This window comes from Centruroides vittatus, unplaced genomic scaffold, assembly GCF_030686945.1.
Source record: "Centruroides vittatus isolate TY-2023 unplaced genomic scaffold, ASM3068694v2 contig_2190, whole genome shotgun sequence".
Taxonomy (NCBI): Eukaryota; Metazoa; Arthropoda; class Arachnida; order Scorpiones; family Buthidae; genus Centruroides; species Centruroides vittatus.
Genome location: NW_027121367.1, coordinates 289,398 through 302,823, shown reverse-complemented (window position 1 = coordinate 302,823; position 13,426 = coordinate 289,398). Strand labels below are relative to the sequence as shown.

General features: G+C 27.5%; 2 protein-coding genes across 6 annotated transcripts in view; both read left to right on the top strand.

Moving 5' to 3' along the window:
- Nucleotides 1-13,426, top strand: part of LOC136970811 (uncharacterized) — a 424,253-nt gene that overhangs the window by 167,290 nt on the left and 243,537 nt on the right. The gene's annotated exons all lie outside the window — the stretch shown is intronic.
- Nucleotides 1-13,426, top strand: part of tgo (Aryl hydrocarbon receptor nuclear translocator homolog tgo) — a 139,166-nt gene that overhangs the window by 59,833 nt on the left and 65,907 nt on the right. For 3 of the 5 annotated variants that reach the window (XM_067265268.1, XM_067265266.1, XM_067265265.1), the window contains one exon: nt 12,391-12,471. The exons of the other annotated variants lie outside the window; for them this stretch is intronic. In XM_067265268.1, coding sequence (XP_067121369.1) covers nt 12,391-12,471 — 81 coding nt within the window. The remainder of the gene's footprint in view (nt 1-12,390; nt 12,472-13,426) is intronic. 5 annotated transcript variants of the gene reach the window in all.

The window sequence follows — 13,426 nt, the reverse complement described above, 5'->3', positions numbered from 1 at the left end:
AAAAAATATTAAGTACACATTACATATTCTATAATTAATATTTGTTTCAATATGTAATAAAATATCGAAAGTTTTAAAACATTTCGTTAATAATAATACTTTATTACTCGAAATTCAAAATTTAAAAGCATTTCACGTTTAAAATTTTCAACTGTTAAATCTATATAAATATTGATATAAATATCTTAATAGAAAAGTCAAACGTTTACATTTTACTTCAGTAAAGTTTAAATCGAAACTGTTCAGCAAAGCTTTCGGCTATTTTAGTGAAATCAGAGTTTTTGGTGGTTTTTATTTTTCTATATTTCTAAAATCAATAACGTGCACTCCACTTACAAGTTTTGGCCGGATGGCCGATTAGTATCGTTCTGGCGTGTCATCTGAAGAATCTGGCATCGATTCCCATTTATCTATTCTTTTATTTCTTCGGTCGTCTTTCCGCTAAAGTTCTACCAGTCTAAGGTAAGTATTAATCGGGCACGCCGTGATAAAATCCATTAAGCTGTTTTAAAGTGGCGTAAACTGCTAAATCGACTATTTCCAAATCGTGTTAGGCACACTTGAATAATCATTACAATATTTAAAGATACTCTAGCCTGACATTTGAATAAAATACGTCTTCTTCTTCGAAATATTATGCTAAGTATTTAGAGTTTTTGAACTTGTAATATTCTCAATTTAGTATTATTATTATTATTACGAGCTATTCTGACACCAAAATATATTTTTATTATTTACAAATTCTTTAAGTACGTTACATTTAGACAGTCATGATTAAAATTTATTTTTATTGTCAAAATATTGCTGTGATACCCGTACTTCATGATTTTCGTCTGTTGATGTTAAATCTTGAATCAGTTATTGACTTATCCGAATGTGCAGTAATATTCTAAAGACAGAAATGCCGTTCAAATTTTCACTTTTTCAGAATGTTGTTAAAATAATAAGTAACAATAAATATTAGTAATATTTAAAAACAAGACCTAAATAATTATACCTGCCATTATAGATAATGTCGGTTGGATGGTACAAACTTTTTAAAAAGAGTAAGGTATTCTCCAAGCTAAACTAACCTGGCCTGACAATTGCAAACACACCTTTGAATTTTAAATTACGTAACAATGGGATATATTAAATATTTTAGTCGCATTCATTATTTTAACAAACATAACACCGACAACATAATTATTAATATGTATACCAAGCATAGGCCTACTATTTCAAAAAATAATGTATTCGCATATAGGCCTATATATTCACACACAATAATGCACATTAAATGCGAAAAATACGCTCACGCTTTCCAAATGAAAACTGAGCCGAAGGCGCAAACAACTTTTTTTTTAATGAGCATACAGCTATTATATTAACTGTTATCTCTAATTAGTTAAGGAATATATACTGTACAATGTAATTACTTAATGCTTGTTAGCATCTACTTTTAATGCCAGATTGTTTTTTAATGTATGAAAATTGATTTAGCGATGAATAGTAACTAAAACGGTACCAGTATATATAATTTAAGATTGTCATTAAAATTTAAAATGCGACTTGTTTGTCCATCTTAAAACAGTTAACCGATTTAAAGTATAGTAGGCCCTATGCTTAAACTGTTTATATTTATTTGTAAAAATAGTGTGTGTCATTGATCACAAAATTATATTTCTTGTGTTGATATTTAGAAGTATTTTACACCTGAATACTTTTAAATAAATGCTGTACTACAAATTTAAAAAAAAAAATTTTATAGCATTTCAAATTTTATGTGGACCTTAACTAAATCTAGTTAGAATATCTATGCTTTTTTTAATCATTAAATGTTTTTAAATCTAGTTTTATATTGAAGTATAGGCTTTTTAATACGCCTATAAACTCTCTCTTCTTTAATTAAAATCATTTATCGTTCTTGAATTTGTAATTTAATTGATAAAATTTTCATTTATATTTAGAGAAAGCCGTTGATTATCGAAGATTATTTTGATAAAAAGCATTTGAAGATCATTGTCTAATTTTCTAATATTATTTCGGAAATGTTTCTTGTTTCCGTAAAAATCTCTCGATGTAAAAGTTTACATGACATATTTTTATTAAATTATTAATTTAAACTGTAGTTTAAATGAAGAGGGAGCATTCTCCAAAAAGTATTTTACTCTTCGGCGAATCTCAAATACAATTTTTCTTATGGTTAAAAGATTTTGTTTGTTGCTGCTAAATGCCGAATAACAGAAAATTAAACGTAGTTCTAGTTTTCTATTGCTCTGATGCTTCTTATGAAAATATAATGAAACAATAAATGTAATTCATTGCTACGAATTAAAATATGCATGAATGTTAAATATTTTACTGAAAGTAAATTTGCTTGAGGATTTTAATAATTTCTTATATGGAGTTTATCGTTTGACCGTAAACAATTTTCTTCTTAAATTCTCAATTATTACATGGTTTAATACCTTGATAGATACGGCGCATTCATCTAAAGAAATGGTTAAACAGAACGCTTTCTCCTTCATGTACTCTTAAGCGTCAGTGATTTACAGAATTCATTTTCTCGTAATTGGATGGTCATTAAATCTAACCTCTGCTAATTGTTTTAAACGGCTAAAAGCAAATCGTGCGTTGAATATTAATTAGCGGTTCCTGTCCGCGACATTCATAATAGTTTGTTCATACGCAAATATCTTAATAATAAAGTGAGAATATTTTTCAGTTCTGTACGGTCAAATAATCTTTTTTCCCCTCTCCAAAACAATATATCTTGATTATTGCTGTTATTTTTAGCTATTGCTTGAAAGGAGTCGAACAAAACCGTAATCGCACCGCTGATGCTATAAAATTGATCACATTAAAACATTACATTTGCGAGAAAAATATGGTGTCGAAATTGTTTCCAGTCTCATTTACAAAGTTATATGACGTAATTAGATTTGTTAGATTTATCCTGTTGAATAAATTTAACGGTGAATAAGCTCAACAGCTGAAAAAATAAAAATAGTGAATAAGTTCTTTCGAAACGAGGAAGTTCATTCAAAAAAGGTCTGCCAATACAATTGATATGCTAAAATTATCTGGATAGTTTTTTTTTTCGTTTCTGCCCTTTGATATACCGAAAGCAAAAATGCAGAACTGTAAAATTTCATGAATATATTTTAATTTGAGGATATAGCTCAAATATAATATTCTCCTTTTGTTATCCATAATAATAATTTAGCGCGCAGTTATTGCAGATTTCAGTCCTTCGTTTTTCCTGTGATCGGACGGTATTATTTTTCTGTAAACTTCGCGAAAAGAACTATGAATATTAAGTATATAATTTTAAGTTTGCAACATTGATATTATGCTAATTACATCGAAAGAAACTTTGAACTTTTTTCCTTTGAATTGTCGAGATTTAAAATTTCACTTTGTGAAAAATGATAATTTTATTCGATCGACCCGATACGTATTTTATTCCACTAACGGAAGGAAAACTTCCCATGAAAAGAGTACCAGTATTCCTGGAAAAATTAGAGAAATTTATTTTATCGTTTTCTTTTTTTAGTTTTTCCTAGTATTAGAAAATTAATTTTCTTCTATAAACGACATTTACTAAAATTATATACTTCGTGTTCCTTCCATTTATTATAAAATAAACAACTTGTTTATAAGTTAACAGTCATTAGTAATCAGTTTTTAATAGTTAACTTGTTCTGTCGAATACAACAACTAATACGAAGTTATTATGTATTATTTATTACATAGTATATATAGAAAGTAAAAATATAATAAAAAGATCGATATCTTTTATTTTGTCGGGAGAACAATGCGAGGGAAAGTTCGTACGGCATGTAATGATTAACCAGTGCCAATCAACTTGAACAAGAATTCGCTAATTGCCCGTTACTTGCTCCGGTAATTGTGCCTCGTTCGTCTATAATCGCCGTAAAAATGACTATATACTAATTGACCCTTGTGTTAAGAATGTATCATTTTCATTTTATTTCAAAATGTTCTGACTATCTCTTATCGAAAACGCGATAAGTTTTATTGAATTTCAAAAAGCTTCGTGCGCAAATTTAATTCTTTAAAATACCAACGAGATTCTTAGAATGAAATGTACTTATTACATAATCATATGAATAGATTATAAAAAATTTCGTTATTTTTAGACTGAAATTAAATATAATTTTAATTAAAATTGTTCTCTACGATTCACGTTTAAGACACTCTAATTTTACATATTTACTTAACGTAAAGCTTACAAAAGTCTCGACAAAAGCATCATTTTAACATTTAATTATCTGGTATTATTTTTGTTTCGAGTTTCTAAAATTTTTCGTAATTTAAGAATTAAAAATAATTTTGAATTGGAGAAAATACTTGAAACTGATAATTTAATTAATAGTGTGTGTATTTTTTTTATAAATAACTAAAGAGTAAATGCATATATAAAATACTATTTTATTTTTCTTAGAATAAGTCCAAAATTATTAGAACTCATTAAAATTGATACAGTTATATCTTACATGTAATGTGAATCAATATTGTGTTGTTACTGTATTGCTAATGCAATTTAATTAGTAGTTTAAAAGTTATTTAGGTCGTATAAAAACAAAAAGCATTCAACAGCTAATTTATTTAAACTGGTATTTAATCATAGAAGGTTTTCAATTAAACTCCCATAATATTCAAGATCTAGCACGAGTAAAGAGAAATAATGATTTTAAAATGACAAAAGTTTGCTTCACGTCAGACCAAATTCACGTAAGAATGACATCATGCAAATACTAGGATAGAGAAAGCGATCGATAATACGTTAAATTAATTCTTATCATCTGCAAATGATTCATTTTTGTTTAAAGTACTTAGATCAAGACCATTTTCCAATAATTTTAATGTATTTGGATCTCTTAGATCGTTGCAGAATTATCTATTAAAACAAGAAAAACAGCAATTGAAATGAATTAAATTTTATATAATTTATCCCCAACCGCTTTGTGAATTTATTGAATGCTTCACATAGGACACGGCAATTTTAGAAAATGAAATAAATTTATTAATATCGCGATAAGATCATTTATAGTCTTAGAGGAAGCTAATTTATTATAAATAGTCTTTATAATGGGAAATGAAATAGCATCCTTTAAGAAAGGCTGGAGAACTAAAAATAATAAAAAGCGACCTAAAGGTGAATCAATGAAAGCTTTTGAGGCGAATTGGAACAGCTGCCAAGGGGGAAAATACTAAAGGATATGTAATGGAGATTATGTATTCGAGGAAGAAAGAGATCGTCGCATAGTGAAATGATACAGTATTTTTATTCGTTGATTTATAAACGATATACAAAAATGATGAGTTAAATAGAACCAAATTTATCGCTGATCGCTTAGAGTAATCGAATGTATTGCCTGATTTTTTTTTCGAATAAATTATGATACGAATACACGAACGTAAAAAATCTATACGTAGCATCGGCATTACGTACTGCATTTTCTGGTTATGAAAGTCAATAAAATCTATACATGAAATTTAGGCACCGTTTTATTCGACTTTAAAGCAGATATTAAAAACCGTGCGACTTTTTTTTTTCTTAATAAAAATAGTTTAACCTTCTGACTGGTAAGAAGATAGTTTTTCTTTCCAGAATCGTATCGAATAACTAGTTACAATTAAATATCTATTTTTACTCTAGTAATAATAATACTTTAATAATGTGGTCATTATAGAAACAGATTATGAATTATCATCTGTGAGCGTACAGTGCACCGAAATCATAATGTTTATGTGATTCTTCAAAGCGGTATTGTTTTTCCCTCAAGGTTACGCCCGTTCCGGGAACATCGGTGAAGAAAGCTTAATTTTTACATTATCGTCTCGTCCTATATCTCTTCCGCTGTAACTTTTTTAAATGCAGATTTAAGATAAAGCTATACGTGTTTTATTCCCGACTCGTTTGGGGTTTTTCTTTAACATCCGATTCTGAAGTAATTTCCAGATAATATCTTTTACAAGTAAATGATATAATGATTTTTATTGTAGGGCAACTCTACAATTCCGTCTTACAATCGCAAAATAATAGCTTAACAAAAAAAATTAATGCCTCGGCTGATACCGTTTGATTAATATAGATAAATTGTTATGTATAATAATAATGTATTTTTGTGTGAAGTTTAATTAAACTCTTTGGTTTACAGTCTAAGTAGTCCTTGCATATCATTATCGGATAATTACAGAAATTGAACTAAATATTCTTAGAAGTATCATTGTGAAAAGAAAAACGATTCATTTATTTTAAAATAAATATTTATTTAATTATATAAATTGTGAGTAATATTTATTAATGATTTTTAAATGACAGGAAAGATAAAGAAAGAGTTTCCGTTAATTAATATTTGCAAGATAATTTCAAACGAACAATAATTTATTAGATATTGTTGGCAAGATATTCAAAGATGGCGTGATTGGGCTTAATTTATTTCTATATAGGCATATAATTAAAGTAGAGTATAATTTTACTTAATTATATATCCAGATATATTCATTTTTCCTCTTTCGGAAAGGAATTAATTAAATACATTCAAATGTGAATAAGATCTCACTAGTTATACATACTTTTCATAAAGAATGATCTTAAATAAATTTTATTTTTAGGTTTTATTGCATTTGTTCCTCGTGTATTTAACCATGTAGGATATAAAGGTTTAATGTAATGGAAAATAATGAGTCTGGATAGTTTATCTAGTTAATAATTACTATATTTATTAATTAATTGTTTTTTTTTTAATTTCGGATTTTTGGTATAGCCTATATAATATATATATATAATATATATATATATATTGTCTGTGCCTGTTTAATGATCTGCTTTTAATCGTTAGCATTTCTGGCTTTATAATTTCTTCGTATTTTGAGTAAGGATGATGGAAGATTAATTTTACATCTTTCGAAGATTTTCATAATTTAATCAGAAACTTCGAAGGTTGAGAATTCAATTAATCGATTTCGATTAATTAGGAATTTCGGTTTCTAATTAATCGGTTTCGATTAATTAGAATTTATGAATTCATTTCGAGAGAAATTTAGGTCAAAAATTGAACTAATATATTTGGTACGCATTTCTATAATTTGCTAAATAATAATTTTTAAATTGTGATATGAAAAAGTGCATTTTGCAATAATAAAAAAAACGAGTATTGTATTGAAAAAAAATTAATTCAATATTTTGTGCACAAAAAAAATTACTAAAGCCTAGAAACTCGTTCCTAGATTAGTATAATCGGATAGGTTATGGAGTATTTACTTTAGCTTTCTGCCAATTTTTCACTTTGTTTACATCTGCAACTGGATCTATTTTTCCAAACGCCCACTGAAGGGTGACGTAACGACTTCGAGGGATCTATACCTGAAACCCAGCAACAGAATAGACTTTTCGTTGTACAAATTTACCGTAGAGTCATCATCGATAGAAATTTCCTGTCCGTCCTTGACAAACCGGTTGCGGTTGCAACGTTAATGAAACTCCGGAATATTCCTTGAGAATCTTTTATTTATCCGGTCAATGGAGATATATATATAGAAATAAAACTCATTAATTAAATTTATTTGAAGCATTGACATTAATATTACGGACATTTGCTATCACACGGAAAAATTTTACTCGTATAGGTCTGAATTGACTGCTGTTTTTTCTAATTTTTCTCTCTCAAGTAGCATAGTACTTTTTACTTTTACTATATAAAATAGAACAGAAATAAAATGTATGCATTAACTTCAAGTAAATCTTTACTTAGATTGAGTGATTAAATGTAAAAATACTTTTTTTATTTATTTTTTATTAAGTTAAAAATGTTCGAAAAAGGCCGGAATTCATTTGAAAGCATTTATTATTGATAAAAATTTTGATATTATTGCATAGGTACAAGATATAAATTACAGTTAATACGAAGTTTAACGTCTTCTCGCAGCCTTTTAAATTATAAACTAGTGAAAACTTACATAAAAAAGTGGAGATTGATTTTCATCAAGACGGAGTGATATTTATCACACAGTATTAATTTATCTTGAATTTTTTAATAATGAATGAGTAACTTCTTAAATATATTTTCTTCCTGAAATTTTCATAGATTTTATCCAAATAAGTGTAGTAATTTACAAAATGTTTTCAAATATTGGCCGAATATATTGTTTAATATAATTAAAGGCAAACATCTGAAGGTATAAATTCCATAAATTAGAATTTTCACAATATGAAATGTATATTTTTTTCTATAGTGATGATTGAAGTAGATACAGGCTTATGTAAAATTTCTTGTGATGTGATATATATGAAATTATATATGACTTTTTATAATCAAATTTATATCGAGCCGTTCGTAGAAATATTTATAAAAATCCGTAATTAACAACTGTACATTCACAATAAATAAATAATATATATATTTGTGAATGTACTGTACAGTTGTTAATTATGGATTTTCATAAATATTTCTACGAACGGCTGGATATAAATTTGATTATAAAAAAGTCATTCTTGAAAATGCATATTTCAATTAATAATGAATTTATTCGATTAAACCTATTCATTTATGATAATTTTTACATAAATATTTCATTATGCAGATTTATATAAAAGTTTTTAATATTTGATGAAATGATTATACAAGTAGTAGTGATTAAATTTTCTTGGATTTTTCTTTGCTTGTTAAAAGATTTATTGATTTTTTTTTTCTAGAAATCAATTTAGCCGTAATTTCAAGAACATTTTCTGAATATAATAAAGAGGAAATCTTGTATGACTTTTTTCTGATAAGCTTATTGCTTCCTAGATTTATAAGTAAATTGAGGTTTGATAATATGTCAATTATAGGATTTTTGAAGGTTTTTTTTAAATGTTTGCGGATCTTGTATTTCTTGATTTGAATTAATTTTAATACTCTGAAAAAAACGCTTGAATTTTAAATTTTTAAATATAATTAATTGGGCAATTTTGTATTGGGTCAAAATAATTTATATTATTTTTAACTTAAAATATGGGATCTTTGGATATCTCTGGCGAAAATGAATATAATATATAATGTGTAAATTATATTATTTTCTAACTAGTCTATAGTTCCTTCATCTACGCTACTCACACAGACTAATTTTTTAACGAAAATATTATTAAATCTTACGAATTTGCTTTAAAGAAGATAGCTTCGTTTACATGTTTGATGGATTGTAATCGTAATTAATCCGTAAATAATAAATTCGATTGTTTCTGTTTAAAAAAACCCGTCCGGAATATTTATGCAAACGTCTTTTCTGTTGAAATTCTTATCATGTTTACAACCGGTAGTAAAACTTGATACAAAAATGTAAAGAAGGGGGGAAAAACAATTTTTTAAACAGTATAATTGAACATCTTGTATATCATAACTAATACAAGTTAAGGTTAATTTATTATAATTAGGAAGATTGTAATTAATTTTTTGAAAGCGGTGCCGCGTCAGATATATTTAAGTGTTGCAATAATAATAACATGCTGCTATTAATAAATTCGTTTATCTCGTCGTATCGTTAAGTTTTTCTCACTGCATAAAAACAATAGTCATTATAATTGTCGTGATTTTAATTTGTGTGTTCGGATTAATTAATAAGCTTCTACACCTTTTGGTATTTGCTCTGTTGAAGAACATTTAATGCTTCCGATTAAGTCATATTCGCTATGAATATTAAATTTGCCCCAAATGGAAAAAGTGTGTGTAATTTTGTACTCTGATCACGATCGATATGCCGACTGATAACGATATTAATATTCAATTCTTTTATAAGTTTTATCATTTAGCCAAAAAAATAATTTTAAAAATTTTATGGCTTCTTATCTATAAAACGTTCGAATTTTGCTCGGACTAATAGGATTTCAGGCTGCTTAAGTGTAACTAGGCCCTATGAAAAAATAAATGGCCGTTTAAAAAGAACGGTTTTTTAATTTATTTAGTACATAAAATGATGTCAGGGCTTCTTCATTGTAGTAAAGTTTAGCCTTAATAGTTCTGTGACATGATTACTCTAAATGTAAACTAGTTATTAAATTTATACAAATAAACTTCGTTCTTGATGACATGCAGAGCTCTGCTATTATTTCCATTAAAATTTCGTGTACGTTTCACATATTAGTATATGTATTTGTTTATATTTATAAACGTTTAACTGATATCAATTTAAATAAATGCATTTTATCGCAATAAATAAACATGCTATCGATTTCGTTGCTAAGCTGCTGTATAAATTTCTGATATCTAAATCTCTGTTAGATCCGGTGTATAATATTTTATATTCGTACATTGTTAATTATATCGGTGTTAACGGAAGTTAAATATCTGGAAATCACTTTGTTGTTAGTTGGTAATTCGAGTACGAGGCGACCTCTCTTTATGCTGTTTGTTGCTTCTTCGATGGTTTAATATGTGGTTGTTTTTATTAGGTCATGCCAATCGTTTCTTTAAAAACAGCAAATCTCCGGTCAGCTAATAGCTTAAGAAGGTTAGAACAGAAACTTTTAACTTATTTATCTTTCACAATAAGCTATTAAGAAGAAAGCAAAGAGAGAGAGAGGAAAGTTTTTCTCTCGTCTTTTCTGTTGAAAGAAGAAAATAAGAACTCAATTATCAGTAATTTTCGGTAATATCATCAAAATTATAATTTTTGTAATAAATTTATTATAGTTTATTATAAGAATAATATTTTAATATTTGTGTTTTTTTAAAATAACGAGTAAATTAAATGATTTCCAATTTTATCGTGATTTCTTTAATGATGCTTTTATAAATTTAACATTTTAATATGCTTATATATCTTCTTAATTGTATTTATATAAAAAAGTATGTTATAAGTGAGAATTCGGAGTAATCATTTTGAAAATTTTAATTAATATGGTATTAAATAATAATTTAAGAAATACGTTAATTAATATTTTATAGTTTATATTAATTTTGTCATAATAGAGATGTGTTGGTAAATTATCAAAATCTGGTCTGAATTTAGTTATTTCTTTTCAAATACTTATACATTTGCGTATAAGAATTTTTTTCGTTACGCCTTATCTATTCTCTGCATGACAAGATTCTGAAACAAATAATCTAGAGGGCAATCAGTAGTTTAGTTTTGGAGATTAAAACGCTTGAGTATTTCCGATAGCATTATTTGTTAGAGAAAAATAAAAGAACTAATAATTTATAATGGTTAATCATAAAACAAGTTTTGTATATGTATAAAAACAAATGATAAATTTTAAGTAGACAGACATATTCTTAAAACTGATAGACGGTATAATAAGTAAATTTGTAATAACTTAAACAGAAAATTAAGCAGTTTCATTCGTTTTTGACAAATTTTAATCAAAATGTGAAATCGAATCTTTTTTGAAAGCTAAGCATTCATTTCTAATAATCGATAATATAAAATCATAAATTTTCAAGATATTCTTCAAAACTGAAATTAAGAGAATTATCTAAAGCTTTTCTACTCGGAATAACATCAGAAATATTTTAGTGTTACGCAATAGAGAGATAAATGTGTTGTATAGGTCTACTGTCTACATTTTTATAATTGGCCTATATACTCTAATATAATAAATATAAGAGTTGCGAAATTTTAATTTAAGAATGTTGATAATTTATTTCTGTATACTTTACAGGAGTTTTATCAGTCCAAATATTTTTTAATGATCAGTAGGTAAACGTTAGACAGAGATAATGCTTTATATTAAAAAAATGCAATTATGCATTAATCTTTTACAATTAAATGGTTTCTCTAAAATATCTTTATTAACTTTTCTATAGCCTAAATTTGAAACAGATATAGATATATAATTATTCCTAATTAATGCAATTCAATAATCTATCAACACCTCTCTGTATTTAAATAAAAACTTTGATTAATCTAATAACATCCTTAATGTAATTTATAATTAATATAATAGCTATAGTTATATATTAATAACTTTTTATATATTCTTACATAAGACAACTACTGAATAATCGTAGAAACGTTAGTTTATTAAAAACGAATTAATTAATCGTCATAATAAAATTTAAACTAATTGCCATGGAATATCATAATTATTATTAAATTTCTAATTGTTTTTCAATGTATTTTTAAAGCATTCTTAATTTATCACCAACATAAATCCTGAAATCATTTATGATTTTTTTACTATTCGAACTACATGAAAACGATATGACCATGGCAGTTGGTAATATGTATTTCGATTTAAAGCCGTATCTAAATCTAAACGAAATATAGACGTTACATTCCAGTTCATTAAGTGGCATGTCTAAAAACAATAGAGTCCGTGTTTTGTTAGTTTGATAAATATCCATGTCAGTCAGAATGAGAGACGGACAGTGACTCTGTCTGTCTTTTTACTTCATTTAGCTCGGATGACGAAGACAACCAGGGTCCCAAGTACACCAGGATGGACGAAGAAACCATGCAGGACAAGGAACGGTTTGCACGGTGAGTATCCACCTCCACGCCACCCCACATACCTCCTCTTTACTGTCAGGCATATCTATCTGTAGTTAGTCTGTCAACTCTTCTCCGTCCTCCTCTCCTTTATTTCATCTCATCCCGTCGTAGCCAGGACTAAATAAAAGCATGCACGGACTCTCATTAATTTGTAATTGATGCCTGCATGCTTATCATTATAGATATAGACAGACACGAGACTCACTTCCTCTCTCACTCTGTAGACTTGCCCTCTTTGATCTGAATCGGGTATTTTTGCTACCCAATGGCGGAATGTAGCGTTGCCGAGTTCTGCTAACATTATAAAATCCCGATATATAGATCGCGTTTACTACTTATTCGACATATCATGCATCCAGTTATAATGTTGGCATTCCTCTGGTGACAAAAAAAGGCCGCTCGATTCTATAATTAAAGCGTGTTGAATCGATGATTTCCGTCTTGTTAATTTAATCAGTTTTGTCATCCATCTTAATAGTCGTTATTTTTTCAATTGTTCGTAAAAGTAAGATTGGTATCATCCGTTCACTGAAAGGTAAGAATGATTTTCGAAAAATGTTGATAAATTCGTAGTTTTCGATATTGGAAATTGGAACTCTTCGTGTCAAGCAAACATTATTTTAACTAAACCTTATTAACCACATCATAAAATGACCCGAGAGATCAAGTTCCGACCTATTTTCTGAGGTTCGTGTTCGCATAAACTGGCTGTCTTGCAACATAACCTATCACCTCAGATAAACATCTTTATGTGTAGTTTCGTCCGCCGGACCTTTTCCTACGCACACTCTGCTTGGCAATAATAATCCTGACATTAAAATCCAATTATGTTTGGTTGTTGCTTTTCTAGTCTTTCGTAAATCAAAAATTATCTCCTCGTATTTTTTTCTCGTTCCATTAGGATATCTTATGCCGAATTGCCATCGACTTCTTTTAGTATCGG